At 44.4% G+C, this 20,590-nt stretch overlaps 1 protein-coding gene across 1 annotated transcript in view; it reads right to left on the reverse strand.

The window, feature by feature from the left end:
* Positions 1–12,612, reverse strand: part of LOC132395187 (tubby-related protein 1-like) — a 45,620-nt gene extending 33,008 nt beyond the window's left edge. Inside the window, exons 1-4 of the mRNA XM_059971480.1 lie at positions 12,532–12,612; positions 10,620–10,767; positions 8,013–8,177; positions 2,715–2,828 (exon numbers count right to left, since the gene is read on the reverse strand). Coding sequence (XP_059827463.1) covers positions 2,715–2,828; positions 8,013–8,177; positions 10,620–10,767; positions 12,532–12,612 — 508 coding nt within the window. The remainder of the gene's footprint in view (positions 1–2,714; positions 2,829–8,012; positions 8,178–10,619; positions 10,768–12,531) is intronic.
* Between the last annotated feature and the right edge of the window lie 7,978 nt (positions 12,613–20,590).

Below are 20,590 nucleotides of genomic sequence, written 5' to 3' on the forward strand. Positions count from 1 at the left end.
TAATGCCATTATCCAAGTTGGGAACCCTTGTTGGGACCCTGATCGTAATCGTTCTGAGTTCATTCTGCTTCCTGAACTCTTACTCAAGTGGAATGTTAGTAGCCCTGATATGCACCCTGTACTTAGGGCAGATGGTGATAGAGATAGAACGCACCAGTTTCCTTTACTGATGGGTTAACTAGTTGGCCTTTGACTAAATTTATCAATTTCTCTATTGCCAGTTATCCTAAATCTAAGCTCTATAGTTCCTAAATCTGATGCTGATTAAAATGATTTCTCATTGTTAATTCTATCATAACCTCTGATTGCCCACCAACCCTCTTCCCTCTCTCCCCAAATCCAACACCATCCCCTACTCCCAGCCACACGGTGAGTATCATACCAATTGCAACCTCAGACAGCAGAATAAGAATGATCTGATATGAAATGGAAGAAAGATTGACAGGGGAAATGAAGCTGACCTTTCTTTTTGCTTCTAGCTTTCTTCTCAGCACCTGCCTGAAACGTTAAAGTTGGATCCTTTCTTGGTGTTTTGCTGGATTTTGCTCTGGTCTTGGACTCAGGCTCATCTTTGTCTGGCTCTGAGTGGTAGTTGGTGAGGGATGCATTCGGAGGAAGCGTGATGAAGTGAAACCAGTGAGACAGAGAAATAGAATATTAGAACATAACAGGTAGAAGCAGGTGTAAGATATCTAACCTCGCGTGATTGTACTCATGTTCAACAAAATTGTGGCTGACATTTTACCCAGTACCTCTTCCCATGTCCTTCGACTTCCTCACTAGTCTCTGAATGTTGCCAAAAAAACAATTTCTCATCATTTATTCTATTAATCTCTGTCCTGAATATACTCTGAGTATGCACTGCCCTCTTGGGTAAAGATTTCTGAAGATTCACCCTCTGGGTGAAGAAAACTTTTTTCTACCCTCTATCCCAATGATTAATACCCTGGTTCAAAGATAAAGATCTCAGCTGCTTGAGGCCTCAGATCTCAATCCACATATAACCTGCTGCAGCCATTAGTTTTATGCATTTCAGTGGTGTCATCTCTCGTTGCTTCAAACAGGACAGGACAAGAAAAGAAAAGAACAGATACTTGCACGGGACTCAGGAAAGTGTCTCTGAGACAGGAAATGTAGCATCAATACAAACATTTGCAATGTATCAGCTTCACATCCTTTCAAGCAACAAAAAAATAGTCACCATGATAAAAGAAAAGAGAGAGGCAACTAATGGACAAATGTAGAATTTTCTTCTTGAAGCACTTACATCTTGGTGGTGTTTTCATATAAGTAAGTTGCCTAAATGGGAAATCTGCACAGGGAGGCATCAACAGTAAGTCGATCATCACATAATTTGTTTTAGTGGATCCTAAATGAAGGATACCCAGGGCACTGGAAAACTCCCTTTCTGTTCTTTAAAATAGTGTCATGGAACCCTTTTAATTTTACCCAAGAGCCTTGCTTAAATTCAAAACTTTGGACTTCAGTTAATTCAGTGCTCCCTCATTACCAAACTGAAGTAATAGATTTTGGACTCAAAGAATCTGAGAAGAAATAGAGTTTTTTCTTAATCCTTTCATAGTAAATAATGTGGATAAAGATGGAATCAGATCTGCAAATTATTAGCACAATTACAAATTGTTAGAACTGTTTTTGTCAGATTTCTCAGGATAACTACAAGAGAAAGCTTGGGAAAATAAACAGGTTGAAAAACAAGAAAATCTGGAACAAAAAGCCACGCAAAGCTTCTGATTAAGACCTGGCATCAGTTGTTCAGGGTCTGATGTAGACACCAAGTTAGGATGGTAGCCTTGGTCAATATAAACTGCCCTTCTTCGTGAAGATCAGTGTAGTGTAGATGGTGTCTGCCTTGGATCTGTGCTGCGTCAGTGTGCACAGCGAGAATATCTGTCGATTCGTGTATGTGTCTACATTTTTCCATGCCTCAGTGTCAATTTAAATATCTGTGTGCATGCAAGAGTACACGTGACCCTTTGTGCTGGATCTAGAATTGGTTAAGTGATGCGTGATGCAGGTTAAATTCTCCATTCAAATAAGTTTGCCGGAAATGCATCCCCTGCTTCCGTAACATTGGTATGTGGTTCTGAAATTTATTCCAATGAAGACTAATTTTCACCATGTGACAGATGCTGAGGAGGGATGAACGGCTTTGCTGTTGGATTTGGACGCCAACTGTGTAGTTTCTTGCTTTGCTTTCTTCTTTCATATTTCGGATTTAGAAATGATAGTATCACCAAGGTTGAACTTAGAAGGTTCAACCACATTCAATAGATGTTGATCAGAATGTGTAGTTAGCATGTTCACACAATTCATGCGTGCCTCTCCTTATCAGGACTTCTGAGTGCAGTCAGCATTGCCAAACCTCACATCCCACAGGACACAGTCATGACACCAGATTCACCAGCTGGAACCATTGTGCCCAAGTGGTTCTATGCTACGTGATCCACCAGCTAAGGACTTCACTGAGCAAGTAAACAGCACACTCAGGTTTACACGTTGGCCAAATGACATATGCAGTCACACTGATATTAGCTAAACTTGAACTCCCATCTGTGAACCTGCCAGGTAAACCCCTCACATTGCTCACACTTACACATACAGCATGCTCCCATACAAGCCACATACGACGATAGATATACACAGACAGATGAACAAACACACACTTTAAACATGATGCCGGTTGAACGCCTGACCTTTCTGTTTAGCTTTTTTCTCCCTTGGCGCTTTCTTTTTAGCACGATTTGTGGTCACCTCTAACACCTCTTCCTCCTCCTCATTCTCGTCTTCCTCATCCTCAACCACAGACCCTTCGGCAATGAAGTTCCATTAAATGAAAGAAATAAATCAAGGCATCTTTTGCACAAATAAGCAGTGTTAGCAAGATCTGGGCAATGCCATTATTCACTGTGCAAGCAGCAGGTGGGAGACACGTTACTGTGGTGCGTGGGCAAAAGCTCAGTCCTTCAATACCCTACAGCAACGCACAATGGCCCCATGAAGGAGGTATGGTTGAATTCAGCAGCATGTTTATTCTCAGGTGTGACACCTTCTTTATCACTCAGCCTCGGTGACGTCACTCTTCTATAATGAAGTTGCTGTTCCCCATCACTGGGAGAGCAGCTTTTGGTTTCTGCCTGAACATAAGCAACAGTATGTTCAGCGGATCGTAACAGGAATCCTTCTTCCAGGAGATGCTTGCAAATGTACTTTGTGCAAAAACCTTAGGTACATATATATAGCTGGAGTGCCGAAGACTTTTGCACAGTACAGTAGTAATTTTACGTATTGCACTGTACTGCTGCTGAAAACAAATTTCATGACTTATGTGAGTGATGATAAACCTGATTCTGATATGGGTCCATTGTGGGCTGAGAGTGGGAAGGGGGCAGAGAGAGGGGAATCACGGTTGGGAAAAGGAGAAGGGAGAGGGGAGGGATTGGGAAGCACCAGAGAGACATTCTGTAATGAACAATAAGCCAAATGTTTGGAATCAAATGACCTTGCCTGGTGTCTCAGAGCTGTGTGTGTCTGCACTCTCTGCTCCACATGGACAAATACAGCACGATGCAAAAGCCTGGCTATATATATGCATGCACGGTACTGCGTACGTTACATTCTCCTTTGGGAAAGATATAACTTTCAAACCAACCTATGGCTTTACTTATTTCATATCAGAGACACACAATGCTCCTGAGGAACCTGGCAGCTAAATGGGAACCTGGGAAGAATAGATTATAGAAAAAACTCAGAGGGAGAATTGGGTTATTTTGTGACCAAGTATGGTCTCAATGGGTCCAGCAGCCTATTTCTATGTCATAAGGACGTATGGAAGAATGTATGAAATATGGACCTTTCCTCCCTGAAAGGGGAACTAATGTCTTGGTCAGTGACTCTAGCACTCAGGACAGATTGACCTTCAGTCAAGAGCCAGTGGGATGAGTTCTTGCCACCACATTTATGTGGGAAAATCACTAAAGAGAGATTACAACCTGAGCTGGTATGGGGAGAGTTCAGGAACAGTTATTACCCCTCAACCACCAGGCTCTTGAATCAAAGAGCATAACTTCACTCAACTTCACTTGCCCCATCATTGAAATGTTCCCACAACTGATGGACTCACTTTCAAGGACTCCATCTCATGTTCTCAATATTTATTGCTTATTCATTTATTATTATAATTTCTTTCTTTTTGCATTTGCACAATTTGTTGTCTTTTACACACTAATTGAACCCCTAAGTTGGAGCAGTCTTTCATTGATTCCATTATGGATTGATTGAGCATGCCTGTAAGAAAATGAATCTCAGGGTTGTACATGGTGATGAACTTTGAACTTTGAGATGCTTTTTGGATGTCAGGCTGCTGTGGCTTTCATAATAGTCTGAGATCCCAGTAGTATTTTTGTGATAAGAAATGAGTCAGGGTTTAGAAACAACATGATGCTAAGTTAAATTCATGATGATAGTTCACTTGAATTTAACTCCTTTGTTTATTTTAGTGTGAATCGGTTATTAGGTTGACCCATCCTGTACTGGGCACAATAAAGCACTGCGCTGTGACTTCCAGTCCATCCAGTCTGCAAAAGTGGAAGGCAGGATGTGGGAGCTTCACACAAGTGTGATCGGGATAGTGAAAATATTCAAATGTGTGTAATTGACACTGGCGTTAACCTGATGTTGGAAATGCATTGGGTACAGGTGCTAATGTGTGAGCTTTATTGAGGGGCAATTCAGTCAAGGTATATGTGAATATAATTCCCAAATTCCTCAGGATTCCTCCAGACATTTTGTCCCAACTCAAGAATAGAGCAGAGGTTTGGTTGTGCTGCTGCCAAGAACCACTTGGTGGTTTTGCAGAGGGATAAACCTCCATCCATTCCTCAGAAGATAACTAATGGGCAGAAATTGAAGACAGACGTAGGGCTTCCCTCAGTGATGAGTGAGTGGGGATGAAGAGCTCTTTATGAGGGGTAACAAGGGTACAACCAGGGCTGTTGAGGTATAACTTTGGAGTGTTTTCTGATTGGTTCCCTATCATGATTGAGATTTGTGCAATGGACCAGAATTGATTAGTGAGCTACAGTGCAGTAAAGGGAATTACAGTGCCATGAGAGGAGTTGGCCAAAATTGATTGGAAAAGAACACGGCCAGGGATGATGACAGAGCATCAATAGCTGGAATTTCTGGAACCAATTCGGAAAGCACAGGATATGCGCACATTCTAAAGAGGAAGATGTATTCTAAAGGTAAGTTGATACAACCATGGCTACAAAGAGAAGTCAAAGTCAATAAAAAAGACAAAGAGAGGCCACATAATACAGCAAAAATTAGAAGGAAGTTTGAGGATGGGAAGCTTTTAAAAACCAACAGAAGGCAACTAGAAAAGTCATTAGGAAGGTAAAGATGGAATATGAAAGTAAACTAGCCAATAATATTAAAAAGGGTACCAAAAGTTTCTTCAATTGCATAAAGTGTAAAAGAGAGGCGAGAATGGATATCAGACCATTGGAAAATGATGCTGGAGAGGCAGTAATGGGAGACAACAAAAACTGAATAAGTATTTTGCATCACTGTGGAAGACAGTAGCGGTAAGCTGGAAGTTCCAAGTGTCGGGGGGATGAAGTGTGTGAAGTTACCATCACTAGAGAGAAGGTTCTTGAGAAACGGAAAGGTCTGAAGGTAGATAAATCAGCTGGACCAGATGGTGTACACTCCGGGGTTCTGAAAGAGGTGGCTGAAGAGATTGTGGGGACATTAGTAATGGTCTTTAAAGAATGACTAGATGTTGGAATGGTTCTGGAAGACTGGAAAATTGCAAATTTCACTCCATTCTTCAAAAAGGGAGAGAGACAGAAAAAGTGAAACTATAGGCCAGTTAGTCTGAACTCAGAGGTTGGGACGATGTTGGAGTCGATTATTAAGGATGAGATCTCAGGCTACTTGGAGGCACATGATAAAATAGGCCATAGTCAGCCTGGTTTCCTCAAGGGAAAATCTTGCCTGACAAATCTGTTGGAATTCTTTGAAGAAGCTACAAGCAGGAGCTACAAGGGAGAATCGGTTCATGTTGTGTACTTGGATTTCAGAAGGCCTTTGACTAGGTGCCACACATGAAGCTGGTTAACAAGCTTCATGGCATTATAGGAAAGTTTCTAACATGGATAAAGCAGTGGCTGATTAGCAGGAGGCAACGAGTGGGAATAAAAGGGGCCTTTTCTGACTGGCTGCCAGTGACAAGTGGTATTCCACAGGGGTCTGTGCTGGGACCGATTCTTTTTACATTTTATATCAATGATTTGGGTGATGAAATTGATGGCTTTGTTGCAAAGTTTGCAGATGATTTGAAGATAGGTGGAGGGAAAGGTAGTTTTGAGGAAGTAGAGAAGCTACAGAAGGATTAGGAGAATGGGCATAGAAATAGAAGGAATACACAGTCTGGAAGTGTAGGGTCATGTACTCTGGTAGAAGAAATGAAATGGTTGATTATTTTCTAAATGGAGAGAAAATACAAAAACGTGAGGTGCAAAGGGATTTGGAGTCCTCTTGCAGGATTCCCTAAAGGTTAATTTGCAGGTTGGTGAGGAAGGCAAATGCAATGTTCGCATTCATTTTGAGAGGACTAGAATACAAAAGCAAGGATGTAATGCTGAAACTTTAGAAAGCACTGGTGAGGCCTCACTTGGAGTACTGAGCAGTTTTTGGGCCACTTATCTTAGAACAGATGTGTTCAAATGGGAGAGGGCTCAAAGGAGGTTCATGGAAATGACTGCAGGATTGAATGGCTTGTCATTTCATGGCTTTGGGCCTGTATTCACTGGAATTCAAATTAATGAGGGATGACCTCAATGAAACCAATAGAATAGTGTAAAGCCTTGTTAGAGTGGATGTGGTGAGGATGTTTCCTATTTTGGGAGAGTCTAGGACGAGAAGACACAGCCTCGGAATAGAGGGATGTCGTTTTAGAATTGAGGTGAGGAGGAATTTCTTTAGCTAGAGAGCAGGCAGTTGTGAAGGCAAGTCTTTATGTATATTTAAGGTAGAGATTGACAGATTCTTGACTGGTTAGGGCAGGAAGGGATACGGGAGAAGGCCAGAGACTGGGGCTGAGAGGAAAATTGGAGCAGACACGGTGAAATGGCGGTGTAGACTTGATGGGTCAAATGGCCGAATTCTGCTCCTATGTCTTATGGTGTGATGGTCCTATAATGTACCTGCTGTCTGGAGCATTTCCTTGATGCATTTCATGCTGGTATTTTAGTAAGTAATGCATTGAAAATAAATTATTGAATTTAGGAAAATGCAAGGGTGTCCAAATCTGATGCCAGAAGGCAAGCTTCACCTCCCAACAACATTGATAGACAACTTGCTATTCAAAGAATAAACCCCAAGATCAAACAATCACACTCACGATTGGGCACTTTGCAACCTCTGCTTTCAAGAGGAGTGGTCGCAACATGACAATCAGGCCAATTGTGAAGCATGAGGGCCAATAAACTCTTGGCCTTACCCTCCAATACTTCTACACTGGGCTCCTTGCTTCACAAGCACACTACTCGGCAGTGAGAGACGGACAATCACAGATTATTATGGGCATTCTGGCAAAATACTAAGGGAGAGCTGGCCTTTTTGGGGGGCATCGCTGGGTGTGATGTTAAACTGGTCTCAGGAAAATGTATAAGATGCCATGGCACCTTTTTTTAAGAAGAACAAGGCAGCTCTTCTCTCGGTATTTATCCCTTATCTGATGTCACCAGTACAGATTTGCTGGCTGTTACGACATCGCTACAAGTGGGAACAAATGCAGACTGAACTTCAATGTTTCAATGGCACTTCATTGACAATAAACTAAGAGGGTCTGAGTTCACGAAAGGCACTACCTGTCTCAAAGCTTTCTTTTGCTCTCTGTGGCACTGATATTGAGTTTTTGTTCCTATATGATTTTATATCAAAGGATATACAGTGCAGGGCTCCAGAACTGGCCGAGAGCCACATACCTTGCTGCTGCTTTTTGTATGTTTTTCCAACAGTGAAATAGGATGCTGGGTTCTCCTTCTTCTTCCTGGGGTCCTTAATGAACTTGGCATAGGGATCTTTCTCGGGCTCAGGGTCCTTTGCTTCCGCCCTTGGTTTCTTCTTCCTTGGCTTCTTTTCTGCAACTTCTTTTAGTAGGTGGCGTGCACATGCATCAGGAAGTGGGGGAGCAAGCAAGGCCAAGAGTCAGAGCAACATAAAATGCACCACTCAGCAAGGTGTCACTAACCTCTAAGCGGGAGGACAACTGAGGGTCTGTTCAGCTGCCAGCGTGGCTGGCGATCAGAAGCACCCAGTGCACAGAAGCTGAAGGAAAATGGGTGCAGCTGCCCCAGTACCCCGGACCCAGTCCTGAGCTCTGGTGCTGCCTGCGAGGAGCTTGTGTAAGGTGTGGGGTTTCCCCCTTTAACCCAAAGGCATTCCGATGGCTGCGTTAGAGGGCAGCTGTAAATTGCTCCGAGTTTGCGGGTGAGTGCCGGAATCAGAGCGGGAGTTAGTAGCAATGTGGAGAACATGAAGGGGAAAATTAGACAGGAGGAGATTCTGCCATTGTTCCATGAAGTGGCATGGAGTCGGTGTGCCGAATGTCCTCCCTCTCTGTTTTAGAAAAGCAACACTTGAAACAGTTTGATAAAGAATGCATTTTATGACAAAGGACAATGTAAGAGATACTCTAAACAGGCTGTTTCATTAGGCATTACACACATAGCCTCAGTGAGCCCCACACACAGTACTTCCATTGAATGCTAACCTTCAACTAAAACCAAAACAAGTGCCGCTGAAGAGGTGATATGCTCTTCTTTGTCAAATAGTTTGCTGATCTATCAAAGTACTAACTTACTTAAATGACAATCAAAAGAAAAAACAGCAAATCTGAAATAAAAACAGAGAAATCCTGAAATAGGCTGCAGATCAGACAGCATCTGTGGGAAGAGAAAAATGTTAATAATTGGGGTCAAAGATCCTACAAAGAGAAACAGTAACTGTTCCTCTTTCCACACAGATTCTGCCTGACCTGCTGAGAATTTCCAGTATTTTCTGTTTGTACTTTCCTTTAACGCAGTTTATGTATTTTCCCAGGCTATTTTACCCTTGTTTCCTACTAATTTTCACTAAATTTCCCTTTCGATTCTGAATGACAGTAACAGTAGCGTGCTTGCTAGTTCCTCCAGCACTCAATCACCAGTCGGGTTTAAACAGACTGTAATATGCTTAAGTCCATTGTATTCTCAAACTTCAACCTTTTAAGGGATTTTAAGGTGTTTTTAGAATTTTTATTCCATGCTTCCACTGTAAAAGATGAGTGGAGCGAATGAAAATGACAACATTCACAGCGTACAATAATTTCTTCTCCTTAACTGTCTACATGATGCTCCTCATTCACATGTGCACTGTCACACAATTTCAGACTCAAGAACTGGCCAAATGCCAGTCCATTGAGAGAGTTTTCCATTTGCTTATCCTGCCATGAAATGCCCTGACTTACAGATATCCAACTTTACACCAATTCTTACATACTTAAAGCCTTTTTCAAGAACAGATACAAATAATGAAGCGTTTCTTGATAATCATTAATAGTTAGAAACAAGACATATTCCACTAATATAATTCTGGGTCACTTAAGGGTAAATATTTATGAAATGAAAGAATCACTGTGTGTATGTAAAGTGATAAGATATTGGTTATACAGAAAAGGGACATTTCTGACTTAAGGGGAAATTGGCTTGTGGATAGTGTTCAAGAACAGAACGCTTGTATAACTGGGGACTGTCTGAATTTACCTATTTCCCTTTTGAATCTGCTTTTGCAACACTTCCAGGCTGTGCACACAAGAGATTCTCATGTGCTTTCTTCTTCAGCGTAAATCCAGCATTTGCTTTAGATTTAGCTGGACGTCTGTTTGATAGACATGCTTCTGATATTTCTGTTCATGGAGCAGAAGTACTCTCTAAGTGGCCAGCTGTACAATGGGATTACCTCTGCCTTTTCCATCCAAGAGCACAGGAGACGAGCCCACATGAGGAAAGGCACCCTGTGTAACCCATTCTTTCCTGTTCCTATTTTTTGGAGGAGGTCAACACACAATCATTGAAGAACCAATGGAAATGGTCATTTAAGATGCCTAGTCACATCCAATTGCCACAGCTCCACGATGTCAGCAACATTTTGTTGCCGGGGAGGTTGCCTGTTTTACCTGCAACAGTGAATTGAGGTAGCCTAAGAAAATATACGGAGTAACACAGGGAAAATTGGTAAGGAGGGCCTTTTCCCAGTCTGACGACAGGGCTTCTGTGAATGCTCCTCAACCTCAGGAAAGCTCGTGGTGCCAGGGTCTTATAGTGAGTGTTCAGTTGTCAAAACTATTTCTAGTGATCAGTTTCATTCCTTCTTTCTTAAATAGAGTCTGTCTGTGGCTTTAAAGCAAACTCCTTTCTGCCTTGACCGGAGAGAAGAAAGGAAACGGGTGATTAACACCTCCCTCAGAGAACTCAACAGTGCCAGGAGACACAATACAGATCTGCTAACGAATCCCTCTTACAAGCCAATGAGCAGTGACCAATGCATCTTACTCTGGTTCACAGGCTTCGCTTCGGCCCGTGGGGTCTGTTCATCAGTGTGTTTTGTCCGGATCTTCTTTGGCTTCTTGTCCTCGCCGTTGGAGTGAACCATCTGAGGCTCCTGGCGTTTCTTTTTCTGTTTCTGCTCCAGCCGTGCACGCTGTGTGGACAGGAGGACAACTTTCAGCAGGCATAGATTCACATTACTGAGCACAAGGCACGTCCACAATCAGCCCAGGTATATTTAAGAATGCAATGGATAGTTTTATGGGTAATGGTGGCTAAAGGGATCAGACAGGAAAATAAAGTCCGGGACAGCAACGCAGACTCTGTCGATTCCAGGGCCTATTCTTCCTTGTGCTCATTGACGAAACAATGTTGAGGTTCCAACGACCCTTACAAAGGTCAGACATGTGGGGCGTCATGGTAGTGTTTCAGTTAGCGCAATGCTTTACAGTGCTAACGACCAACCTGGGTTCAATACTTGCTGCTGTCTCTAAGCAGTTTGGACCGTGTGGGCTTCCTCCGGGTGCTCCAGTTCCCTCCCACAGTCCAAATACATCCCAGTTGGTCTTGTGATTAGCCTAGGGTTAAATCGGGGGTTGCTGGGCAGCATGGCTCAGAAGGACAGAAGGGCGCGTTCTGTGCTGAATCTCAATAAATAAATGAATTACACTGAGCTGCGGGGGGCGGTGGTCACCTGATAGAATAGCTGGATACTGAAGTAAATGGAGGAAAGAGAGTGAGAGAAGAACGGTGGGAAGAGCGGGAGGGTGGGTGCCATCGACATTATTCACTGCTTACACAACTGGCAAAATAACATTCAGTATCAATACTTAGTGGCAGCAGCAAGTTGATGTACTGCCCAAATACCGAGTGAATGGGAAACTGATTTCAGTAAAGGCGAAGTGCATTGTAGTGGGAGGAATAAGGCCACACAATCCTTGGGAAAATGACTGAAGGAGAGAGCGATACAGAGAGTGCAGATCTATGATCATTTCAAGTAGCACTACAGGGTAAGAATGACGGAGAATGTATCAAGTCACCTCTCGTACCTTCCAAAAACATAGAACTGCAAAACAAGTATAATGGGGAGTTCCACAGTACTGAGGTTAGATTATCACAGGACAGTGTCATCTCAGCCAATGATATCTGATTTGGGGAGCCAAGTGGTGATGCATTCTCTCTGGTTTCCTTCACCCGTAATGAAAATGATTGGGTCGTATCAGATAAAGTTGCAATTCAGCTTGCTCTGTCACCATTTCAAAGCTCTCAGTTCAGGGTTTTTGCAAACCAATGTGATTACTGGACACTCACAACAACAGAGAGGAAAATGGATGTTCTGACTCTGAAGACAGAGGACAAGTGCAGAGCTTTGAACTAGGCATGAATGCCCAAAGCGAGTGGGTAAACAGATTTAAAGTGTAGCAACACTTTGTAGCTGTGTAGCTGCAGGTCAGACAGCATCTGTGGAAAAATGAATAAAGAGTCTATGTTTCGGTCCAAGACCCTTCTTCAGGACTGGAAAGGAAGGGGGAGGGTGCTAGAATAAAAGGTGGAGAGAGGGGAAGGAGGTTATCTAGAAGGTGAGAGGTGAAGCCAGGTGGGTGGGAAAGGGAAAGGGATGGAGAGGAAGGAATCTGATAGGAGAGGAGAGTGGACCGTAGGAGAAGGGAAGGAGGAGGGGACCCAGGAGGAAGTGATATGTGAGAAGAGGTAAGAGGCCAGAGTGAGGAATCGAGGGGGGGTGGGGGGAGGTAGGAATTTTTTTAACTAAAAGGCGAGATCAATATCATGCCATCGGGTTGGGGGCTACCCAGATGGAGCATAAGGTGTTGCTTCTCCACCCTGAGGGTGGCCTCTTGTTGGTGGATGGAGCAGAGGTGCTCGACAAAGCGGTTCCTCAGTTTGTGACTGGCCTCACCAGTGCAGAGGAGGTCACACTGGGAGCACCGGACACAGCAGATAACAGCAGTAGGTTCACAGGTGAGGTGTTGCCGGCCATTCTCGCGCTGCCAGTATCAGATGGTGGAGAGATAAACCGTGCTCTGTTGAATGATCATTGGGATTCACAGAGCAAACAGGGACATTTATTTTCAGTCATGAAGCAGGTTTGACATATGGATTCACTAGACAATGTAATACAACAAAGCTGCACCTCACTCGCCACAATGAAGCGCTTCATTATGTAACATCTGTGGGCTCAGATCAGTTCCCGTTCAGTTCCGTATTCCAGATGCTTTTTAGAATTAAGAAATTCCACACTACATTTTCACTAAGTCCGTTGTTACAAGATTCTCCAGCCATGTGCTATTGTAGCATATTACCAGAATCAGACAATTTAATATTGCCCAGATGTCAGCTATAGCTATGATGTAGCATCTTCTAATTTAAAAGATGACTGAGTCCAAGCACAATGTTCAAGAAAGTAATCTGGGTTGATGTTCCAGCATGGCGTTGGGGAAAATCCCTGGGATGAATCATGGCCCTGTTTATTCTATCAGGTAGTTGTAAAATATCTCAGAGTGCTGTAAAAAAGAGGAGCTCAGTTCTCAGCAGTAAATTACTAAAATGGTGACTGATAATCATCACTGTAACATCTTGTGGGACTTGCTCTTCACAAGATGGCTGCAGTGTTTCTGACAACAGAGGGGCGTTGACCCTTCAAAAGTAGATCACTGCAGGATGAGAGCCATCATCCAGTGCAAGGGCTGGCTTCATCGGTTAAATTTGTCAGAGTCGGCTCAGCAGCTCAAGCTGCTGTTCCCATGATCGTTAGTGAGAGTGGACAGTAAGGGCAATGCGTACAGGTGGGACAGAGTGCAGTAGCAGGACATTTATTTATTGAAATCCAGAGTGGAATAGGCCTTTCCAGTCCTTTGAGCCGTACCATACTCTAATCCTCCGACTCAATCCCAGCCTAATCACAGGACAATTTGCAATGAACAATTACCCCACCACCCAGTACATCTTTGGACCGTGGGAGGAAACCCTCATGGTCACGGGGAGAACATACAAACTCCTTACAGGCAGCAGCGGGGAAGCCAAATGAATCCACACACACAAAATGATGGAGGAACTCAGCAGGTCAGGCAGCATCTGTGGAGAAGAATGATCAGTCAACGATTCGGGGCCTAGAGCCTCCGTCAGGACTAGAAAGGAAGGGGGAGGGTGCCAGAATAAGAAGGTGTGGGGGGGGGGGGAAGGAGGATACCAAGAAGATGAGAGGTGAAGCCAGGGGGGGTGGGAAAGGTAAAGGGCTGGAGAAGAAGGAATCTGATAGGAGAGGAGGGAGGACAACAGGAGAAAGGGAAGAAGGAGGAGCATCAGAGGGAGATGATAGGCAGGTGAGGAGCAGAGGTAAGAGGCCAGTGTGGGGAATGCAAGTGCAGGAAATGGGGAGGGATTTTTTTTTCCACTGCAAGGAGAAATTGATGTTCATGCCATCGGGCTGGAGACTACCCAGACAGAATATGAGGCGCTGCTCCTCCACCTTGAGAGTGCCCTCAACGTGGCAAAAGAGGAGGTCATGGACTGACATGTTGGAATGGGAATATGGATAGAAGTTAAAATGATTGCCCTGGGAAATTCTGCTTTTGGCAGATGAATTGGAGGAGCTCGACAAAGCTGTCCCCTAATTTATGTCAGGTCTCACCAATGTAGAGTAGTCTGAATCGGTAGCACCAGAGAGAAATAAGAGAGGAGGCTGCATTGGAAATGAAGCTATTGGCTCCCTGACACAGTGAATCAAGTACCTTGTCAGCATCCCCCTCCAAGCCCAGCCATCTAGGGTTAAGGACACATTTTTCCCAATACCATCAGAGTCCTGAACCAGTCACCTCTTTCACAACCCCTTCCCACTCTACCTCCCTCAGTTACTCTGTTATTGGTCTTTTACTATTTCTTTTGTACAGCTTCAGGTCTTTGCTCCGTTCTGTCTCTATTATTACCACGTATGCTGCTAATTCTGAGAGCTTTACGTGGACAGCATGGCACACTGCTGCGTCTGACAATCAAATTAATCCTCCTGCATGGAAGTGTTACGGTCAGCACTTCCGGTAAGATGGGGCGCATTCGAAGGCAGCAGCCCTTGGGAGCCAAACAAAGGTGCACTTTTCTTTTTAAAATGTGTTTTTTATGATCGTAAGACTACATTGGACTCCAAGAACAATGGATACAACAGGCCTACCGCATCAGTAATCTGTTCGTTGTTCGGAGCCGCCGGCCAGGGTGTTGACGGAGCCAGAGGACTTGTCAGAGAAGAAGGAACCAGTGCTTGGCTCGGAGAAAGAGAGGCCAAGTCAGAAAGGGTGAAGCCGGTGCTCGGGTTGGAGGAGATGAAAGCCTGCAGATGGGCCAGAGAAGGAGAATCCGGCACTGGGCCAGGAGAATGGAAAGCCGATGGGTGGAAGCTGATGTACCGGTTGGAGAAGGAGAAGCTGGTGCTTGGCTCGGAGAAGGAGAAGAGGAATCTAGCGCTCAGCACTGAGAAGGAGGAGCCGGCAGCCAGCTCAGAGAAGGGGAAGCTGGGAGGAGGTTTTGAGGATCTGACCTGGTTGCAGACCGTATTGCTCAAAGACACCAAGATGCAAAAGCAGCATGCAATGTAACTGCGAGTGATTATCTTGGACATTTCTCTTGGCGTTTGCAAGACCCTGTTTGACATTGATAATGTGAGATGCCACAGGCCTGTTTCTCATCACAAACAAGAGAAAACCTGCAGATGCTGGAAATCTGAGCAACACACACAAAATGCTGGAGGAACTCAGCAGGCCAGGTAGCAACTAGGGAAAGAGTACAGTCAACGTCTCAGCCTGAAATGTCAACTGTACTCTTTTCCTAGATGCTGTTTGGCCTGCAGAATTCCTTTAGCATTTTATGTGTGTTGGTTTGTTCCCGTTTGGTGATGAGACAGTGACAAGGCAGCAGCATGTCCTTGGTTGTAGTGAAAACTAGGCCTCAGGCCACAGTCTTGCCTGCTGCTGCAGTCCAGATGAGATGATGCTGGAGGCAGTGTAGCGTGGAGTCTGTGCTCAGTTGGGAACTGGCCTCTCCTGTCAGTCCTGTCCTCCAGCATTCAACCAGTGGAATGACAGGCTGAATTGCCAGGACCGGTACATTCAATTTGCATGTCGCTCAGGGACTTTGACTATACGTGTGTTCTCTTGTGTAACAATGAGTGTTTTTTTTCCTCTCTAACTATTTTGAATGTATGTAATGCACTTTGGCCCCATGAATGGTCTGGTCTGAATGATAATTAAACTTGATTTGATTTGATTTGGTTTGATTTGATTTGAGCAATGAAGGGATCCTTTCATGAGGAAAAACATTATTACATTCATTCCCAATGTAGGAAATGACTCCATGATACAAGAAGGGGTTTCATTGGGAAGAACCTGGACAAATTTCTGAAGTTTTGCAAAAAAAGCCTGGAAAACATTGTTCTTACACAGGGAACTTTGCATATGCTGTGTAACACTGAAAAAGCCAGCGACAAACGAGTACATTGAAACTCCGTATTCTTTCTTTCAACAGGTTATAGGTATGATATTTTGATTGGGAATCAAGGGCGAGGAAGCAAGTCACACTGAGACACTGATGAAACACACTCTAATGTGCAGGTGTGTAAAACTCTCGTTAGGTGATATCTGGAGTATCGTGTGCAGTTCTGCTCCCTGCATTACCGGAAGGATGTGGAGGCTTTAGAGACAGTGCAGGAGAGGTTCACCAGGATGTTGGCTTAAATAGACAGCAGCTATAAGGAGAGGTTGGACAAACTTAGATCGTCTTTTCTGGAGCACTGGGACCTGAGGGGTGACATGATTGGTATATAAAATCATGAGAGATGTAGATAAAGTAATTATCATCTTCATTGTATGACGCAGGTGTTCATGGTTCATGACTATGATTGTTCTTGGCAAATTTTCTACAGAAGTGGTTTGCCATTGCCTTCTTCTGGACAGTGTCTTTACAAGACGGGTGACCTCAACCATTATCAATACTCTTCAGAGATTGTCCGCCTGGCGTCAGAGGTCACATAACCAGGATTTGTGATCCCCAGCAGCTGCTCATACAACCATCCCCCACCTGATCCTGTGACTTCATCGGGGGCTAAGAAGGTGCTACCCCTTGCCCAAGCGTGACCTGCAGGCTAGCGGAGGGAAGGAGCACCTCACACCTCCTTTGGTAGGGACGTACCTCCACCCTGCCAGGTAGACAGAATAGGTAGTCTTTTTCCCAGGGTGAAATGTTCGACACAGAAGGGCACAGGTTGATCTGTGAGGTGCGTTTTTTCACACTGTGTGTGGTAGGTGCCTAGAGCACATTGTCAAAAGAAGCACTAGAAGTAGATTAATGTTTAAGAAGCATTTAGATAGGCAGTTTATAGGATTCAGACTGTGGGCTAGACTGAGCATCTGACCGCAAGACTCTAAGGCCACCTTCTAAACCGACTTGTGCCCTGAAGGGTGAGTTGATATCAAAGTTTAATCTGCAATAAATGCAAGACAGATTACTTACACGCCTGTGCAGTAATAAAACGAGAGTAAGGAAATAATAGAGAAGAGTTAGTTAGATCAAGCTAGAGGAATAATAAAGGAAAAAAATTAACTGATGAGAAGAAAGGAAGGAAAATTAATAGATTGTGCCTTGGGTATCTGACATGTTAGGAAACCAGTATGATCTTGAGGAAAATTACCACTACTATGCTGTTTTTTTGTGCTATTTGTTCACTCTCCTTTGGACCTCATATGCTGTACAGTACAAATAAAGAGCTTTCGTTTTCAGCGGAGGCCTGGCTTGGTGTTGATTGATGTGAATGTTCAAAGCTCTTTGACATCTCGTCCTGCCATCTTGGGCGTCCTGTTGTGTCACGTACATGGTTGCACAAGCAGGAACACTCAAAATTTGCACATACTAATCCTTCCACTTGCACACTTATGTGCTCACGTCAGAAATGTGTGAAGGAAGACCTGGTCTGGGGATTCCCATCACTTGGATATGGAACATGCCTTCTCAATGAAGAAGATTTTAAGATAGAGAATAGTGTGAGGCCTCCCTCAGTCAGGGTCGACCATAGATGTCACGTCCGAGCTGTCAAGATACGCAAGCCTGGGCAGTACAATATGGAGAGCAAACTGTTGCCCATGTAACACACACAAAATGCTGGAAGAACTCAGCAGGTCAGGCAGACCTGTGGACAAAATGCAGTCGACATTTTGGGCTGAAACCCTTCGGCAGGAAGGGCTGCCCATGTAGCGAGCTCCCCCTCTCGACACACCTGACAAACCCAAAGGAACCAGAGACCGATACAGTTTGGCACCATCAGCATTGCAGGAGTTGCATTGAACTCAATGTAGGACTGCCGTAGAGACTCCAGCTCCCTCGGGGTTTACTCCCGAAACCGTCCCCTTGAGTGAGAACAGCCGCAAGGCAGCAGATGTTTGACAATCAGAGTTTTCCTTCTTCTAGAGAAGTTGCCACCACGGCTGACGAGCCCCATCTGTCCGAAGCAACTGGTTTTAAGGCACCAGTAACCCACCTTTGCCCCTTCTCCTGTGACTGAGCGGTTCCACCCAGCTTAGCAGCAAAGCCACGCTTGAGCAGGAACAGGAGCTGGCCTTGGTTTTCAGAGGCTATTTGAGGTGGATGCCACTGGGGGCATTTAATAGGTAGCGGGAGCTTGTCCCCATTACCACCCCTGGCTAGGATAAGCTTAGGGAAGCATATACAATGTGTAATATCATACCTAGGGGCTTTGTAAGGATCCTGGAACAGGCAAGACAACTACCAACAATGTACATCTGTAGTGCTGGATGACAATTGGTCAAGCTCAAGCTGAAAACAAAAAACTTCAAAGAACCTTAAGAAGTAGAAAGAAACATTTGCTACTGGGAAAACTGGGTGCCAGTCCCTTGATAGCCGTGCCACCGACAAATGGAGCTGAAAACAGCAGAGTGATGGGATCAGTGTGTTACTGTCACACGACCTGACCTACAGTGAAAAGCTTTCACTGTGCGTGTCATCCAAGCAGATCATAACTTCATCGAAGTAGCTAAGAGAAGACAGAATGCAGACAGTGCTGTCGTTACAGAGAAAGCGTGGTGCAGGAAGACAAAGGACATGCGCGGCTCACCATGAGATAGATTGGGAGAAGAAGAGTGCTGGACACTGCTGGTGTATGCTCTACGTCCAACAAGAAGCAGCTGTGAGGTGAACTTGCAGGAAACTGATGGAGGGCAAAGCTTCCTTCTGGAGTGTTACCAGTAAGTGGTGCTTGTTTGGTGTTGTCATACATACAGAGTCGCAATCCCAGAGCTGTCGAGACAAAGCTGAGCTTGAAAGATTGATGGAGCCCGGAGATATATCTGGATATGTGCAGGGAATCCAAGAAAGCTGAACAGTGATTTGGATGACCATGATCTGAATAGGAAACTGAAGAGGAACATAAAATCTCTGAAGAAACTTAGCAGATCAGGCAGCACCTATAGAGAGAACAGGACAGTCAAGATCTTGGGTCAAGACCCTTCATCTACGAGTCTGGTTGTCAATTTCCACTGAGCTCCTCCAGTACTTTGTGCGTTGCTTCAGGTTCCAACACCTACAGTCCCTTGTGTCTCTAGTGGAAAGGGACCATTGTCCTTGGAAGACTGCACCACACTACATCTGAGTATGCAAAAACAGCCTCAACTAAGAGTGGATGCTGGGATGCAGAGCTTCCATCCAATGACTTCCGTGCACCTTTTGGGAAATGCTGGAGACAGGGCCTGCCTTTTGATATCAGCACAGGCCTGCAGAATTTAAACAAACGCAGGCAAAGGCAGAGAGGTATCAAGCTAGAACGCTGAGAGTCTTTGTGGACCATATCCAGAGAGCAGTGGCTGAGACACAGGAGGAAATAAGTATGTTGTGGAAGCACAGTGGTAATTCAAAGTGCATTTATTATCAAAGTAATGTATGTCACCATAAACAACCCTGAGATTCATTTTCTTGCGGGCATACTCAATAAATCCATAAGAGTATAATAACCATACCAGAGTCAATGAAAGACCACCCGACTTGGACGTTCAGCCAGTGTGCAAAAGACAACAACCTGTGCAAATACAAAAGAAAAAGAAGCTCAAAAAACATTGAGAACATGAGATGAAGTCATGGAACGTGAGTCCATAGGCTGTGGGAACATCTCCATGGTGGGGTAAGTGAAATTAACCATCAATCATCAATGATGACAGTAGATCCAACCATCAACAGTACACGCCCACGATAGAGTGAAAAGACAAAGAATGCAGTAAGGACAGCCAAAAGATTTCAGAGAAAAACAAAATTACCACGTTCCTTTCCAGCCCAGCCCAAACTCAGTTCTGACGAAGTGCCCCAGACTCAAAATATAAACTCTTTCTCCTTCCTTGGTTGCAGTCTAATGGGCTGAATGCTTTTAGCATTTTAAGTTTTTTTTAAGTTCTGGCATTTGCAACCTTTTGATTTTTTCCCCCCAGACATCAGAAGCACAGAACCAGAATAACATTGCAACAGCTGCTAAGTTGCCAAAGCGCAGCAACGTAATTGACCTGTGTGGTTACATATACAGCTTAGTACATACATTTGCTAGCTGTTCTCTTCCAAGCCAGCAGGGGCCTCATCTTGACAAACATCGTCTTGATTGATCTTTCTGTTTGCAGACCTAGGCCCTCAAAGAACAGAAGTTAACTTTCCAAGCCTGCACATTCATCTAGCAAGTTATGATGCAATGTGACCCGAAAGTTCCATCCTGAAGGAAACGGACAGAGGGAGGGAGAAGAAAAACGGCAAATGTCCTGCCAGGACGACTGAGGAGATGTCAGTGCTTAAAGCAGGGACTCTTCCCGAGGTAGGATCCAGCCACGTCAACTAGTGAATAAGACAGAATCAAACACAGGTGGAAGACTGAGGAAGGTGTCACCCCAGGAATGGGTGCCACCCAAAGAAGTTTTAGATTGTACTACAGA

This window comes from Hypanus sabinus, chromosome 6, assembly GCF_030144855.1.
Source record: "Hypanus sabinus isolate sHypSab1 chromosome 6, sHypSab1.hap1, whole genome shotgun sequence".
Classification (NCBI taxonomy): Eukaryota; Metazoa; Chordata; class Chondrichthyes; order Myliobatiformes; family Dasyatidae; genus Hypanus; species Hypanus sabinus.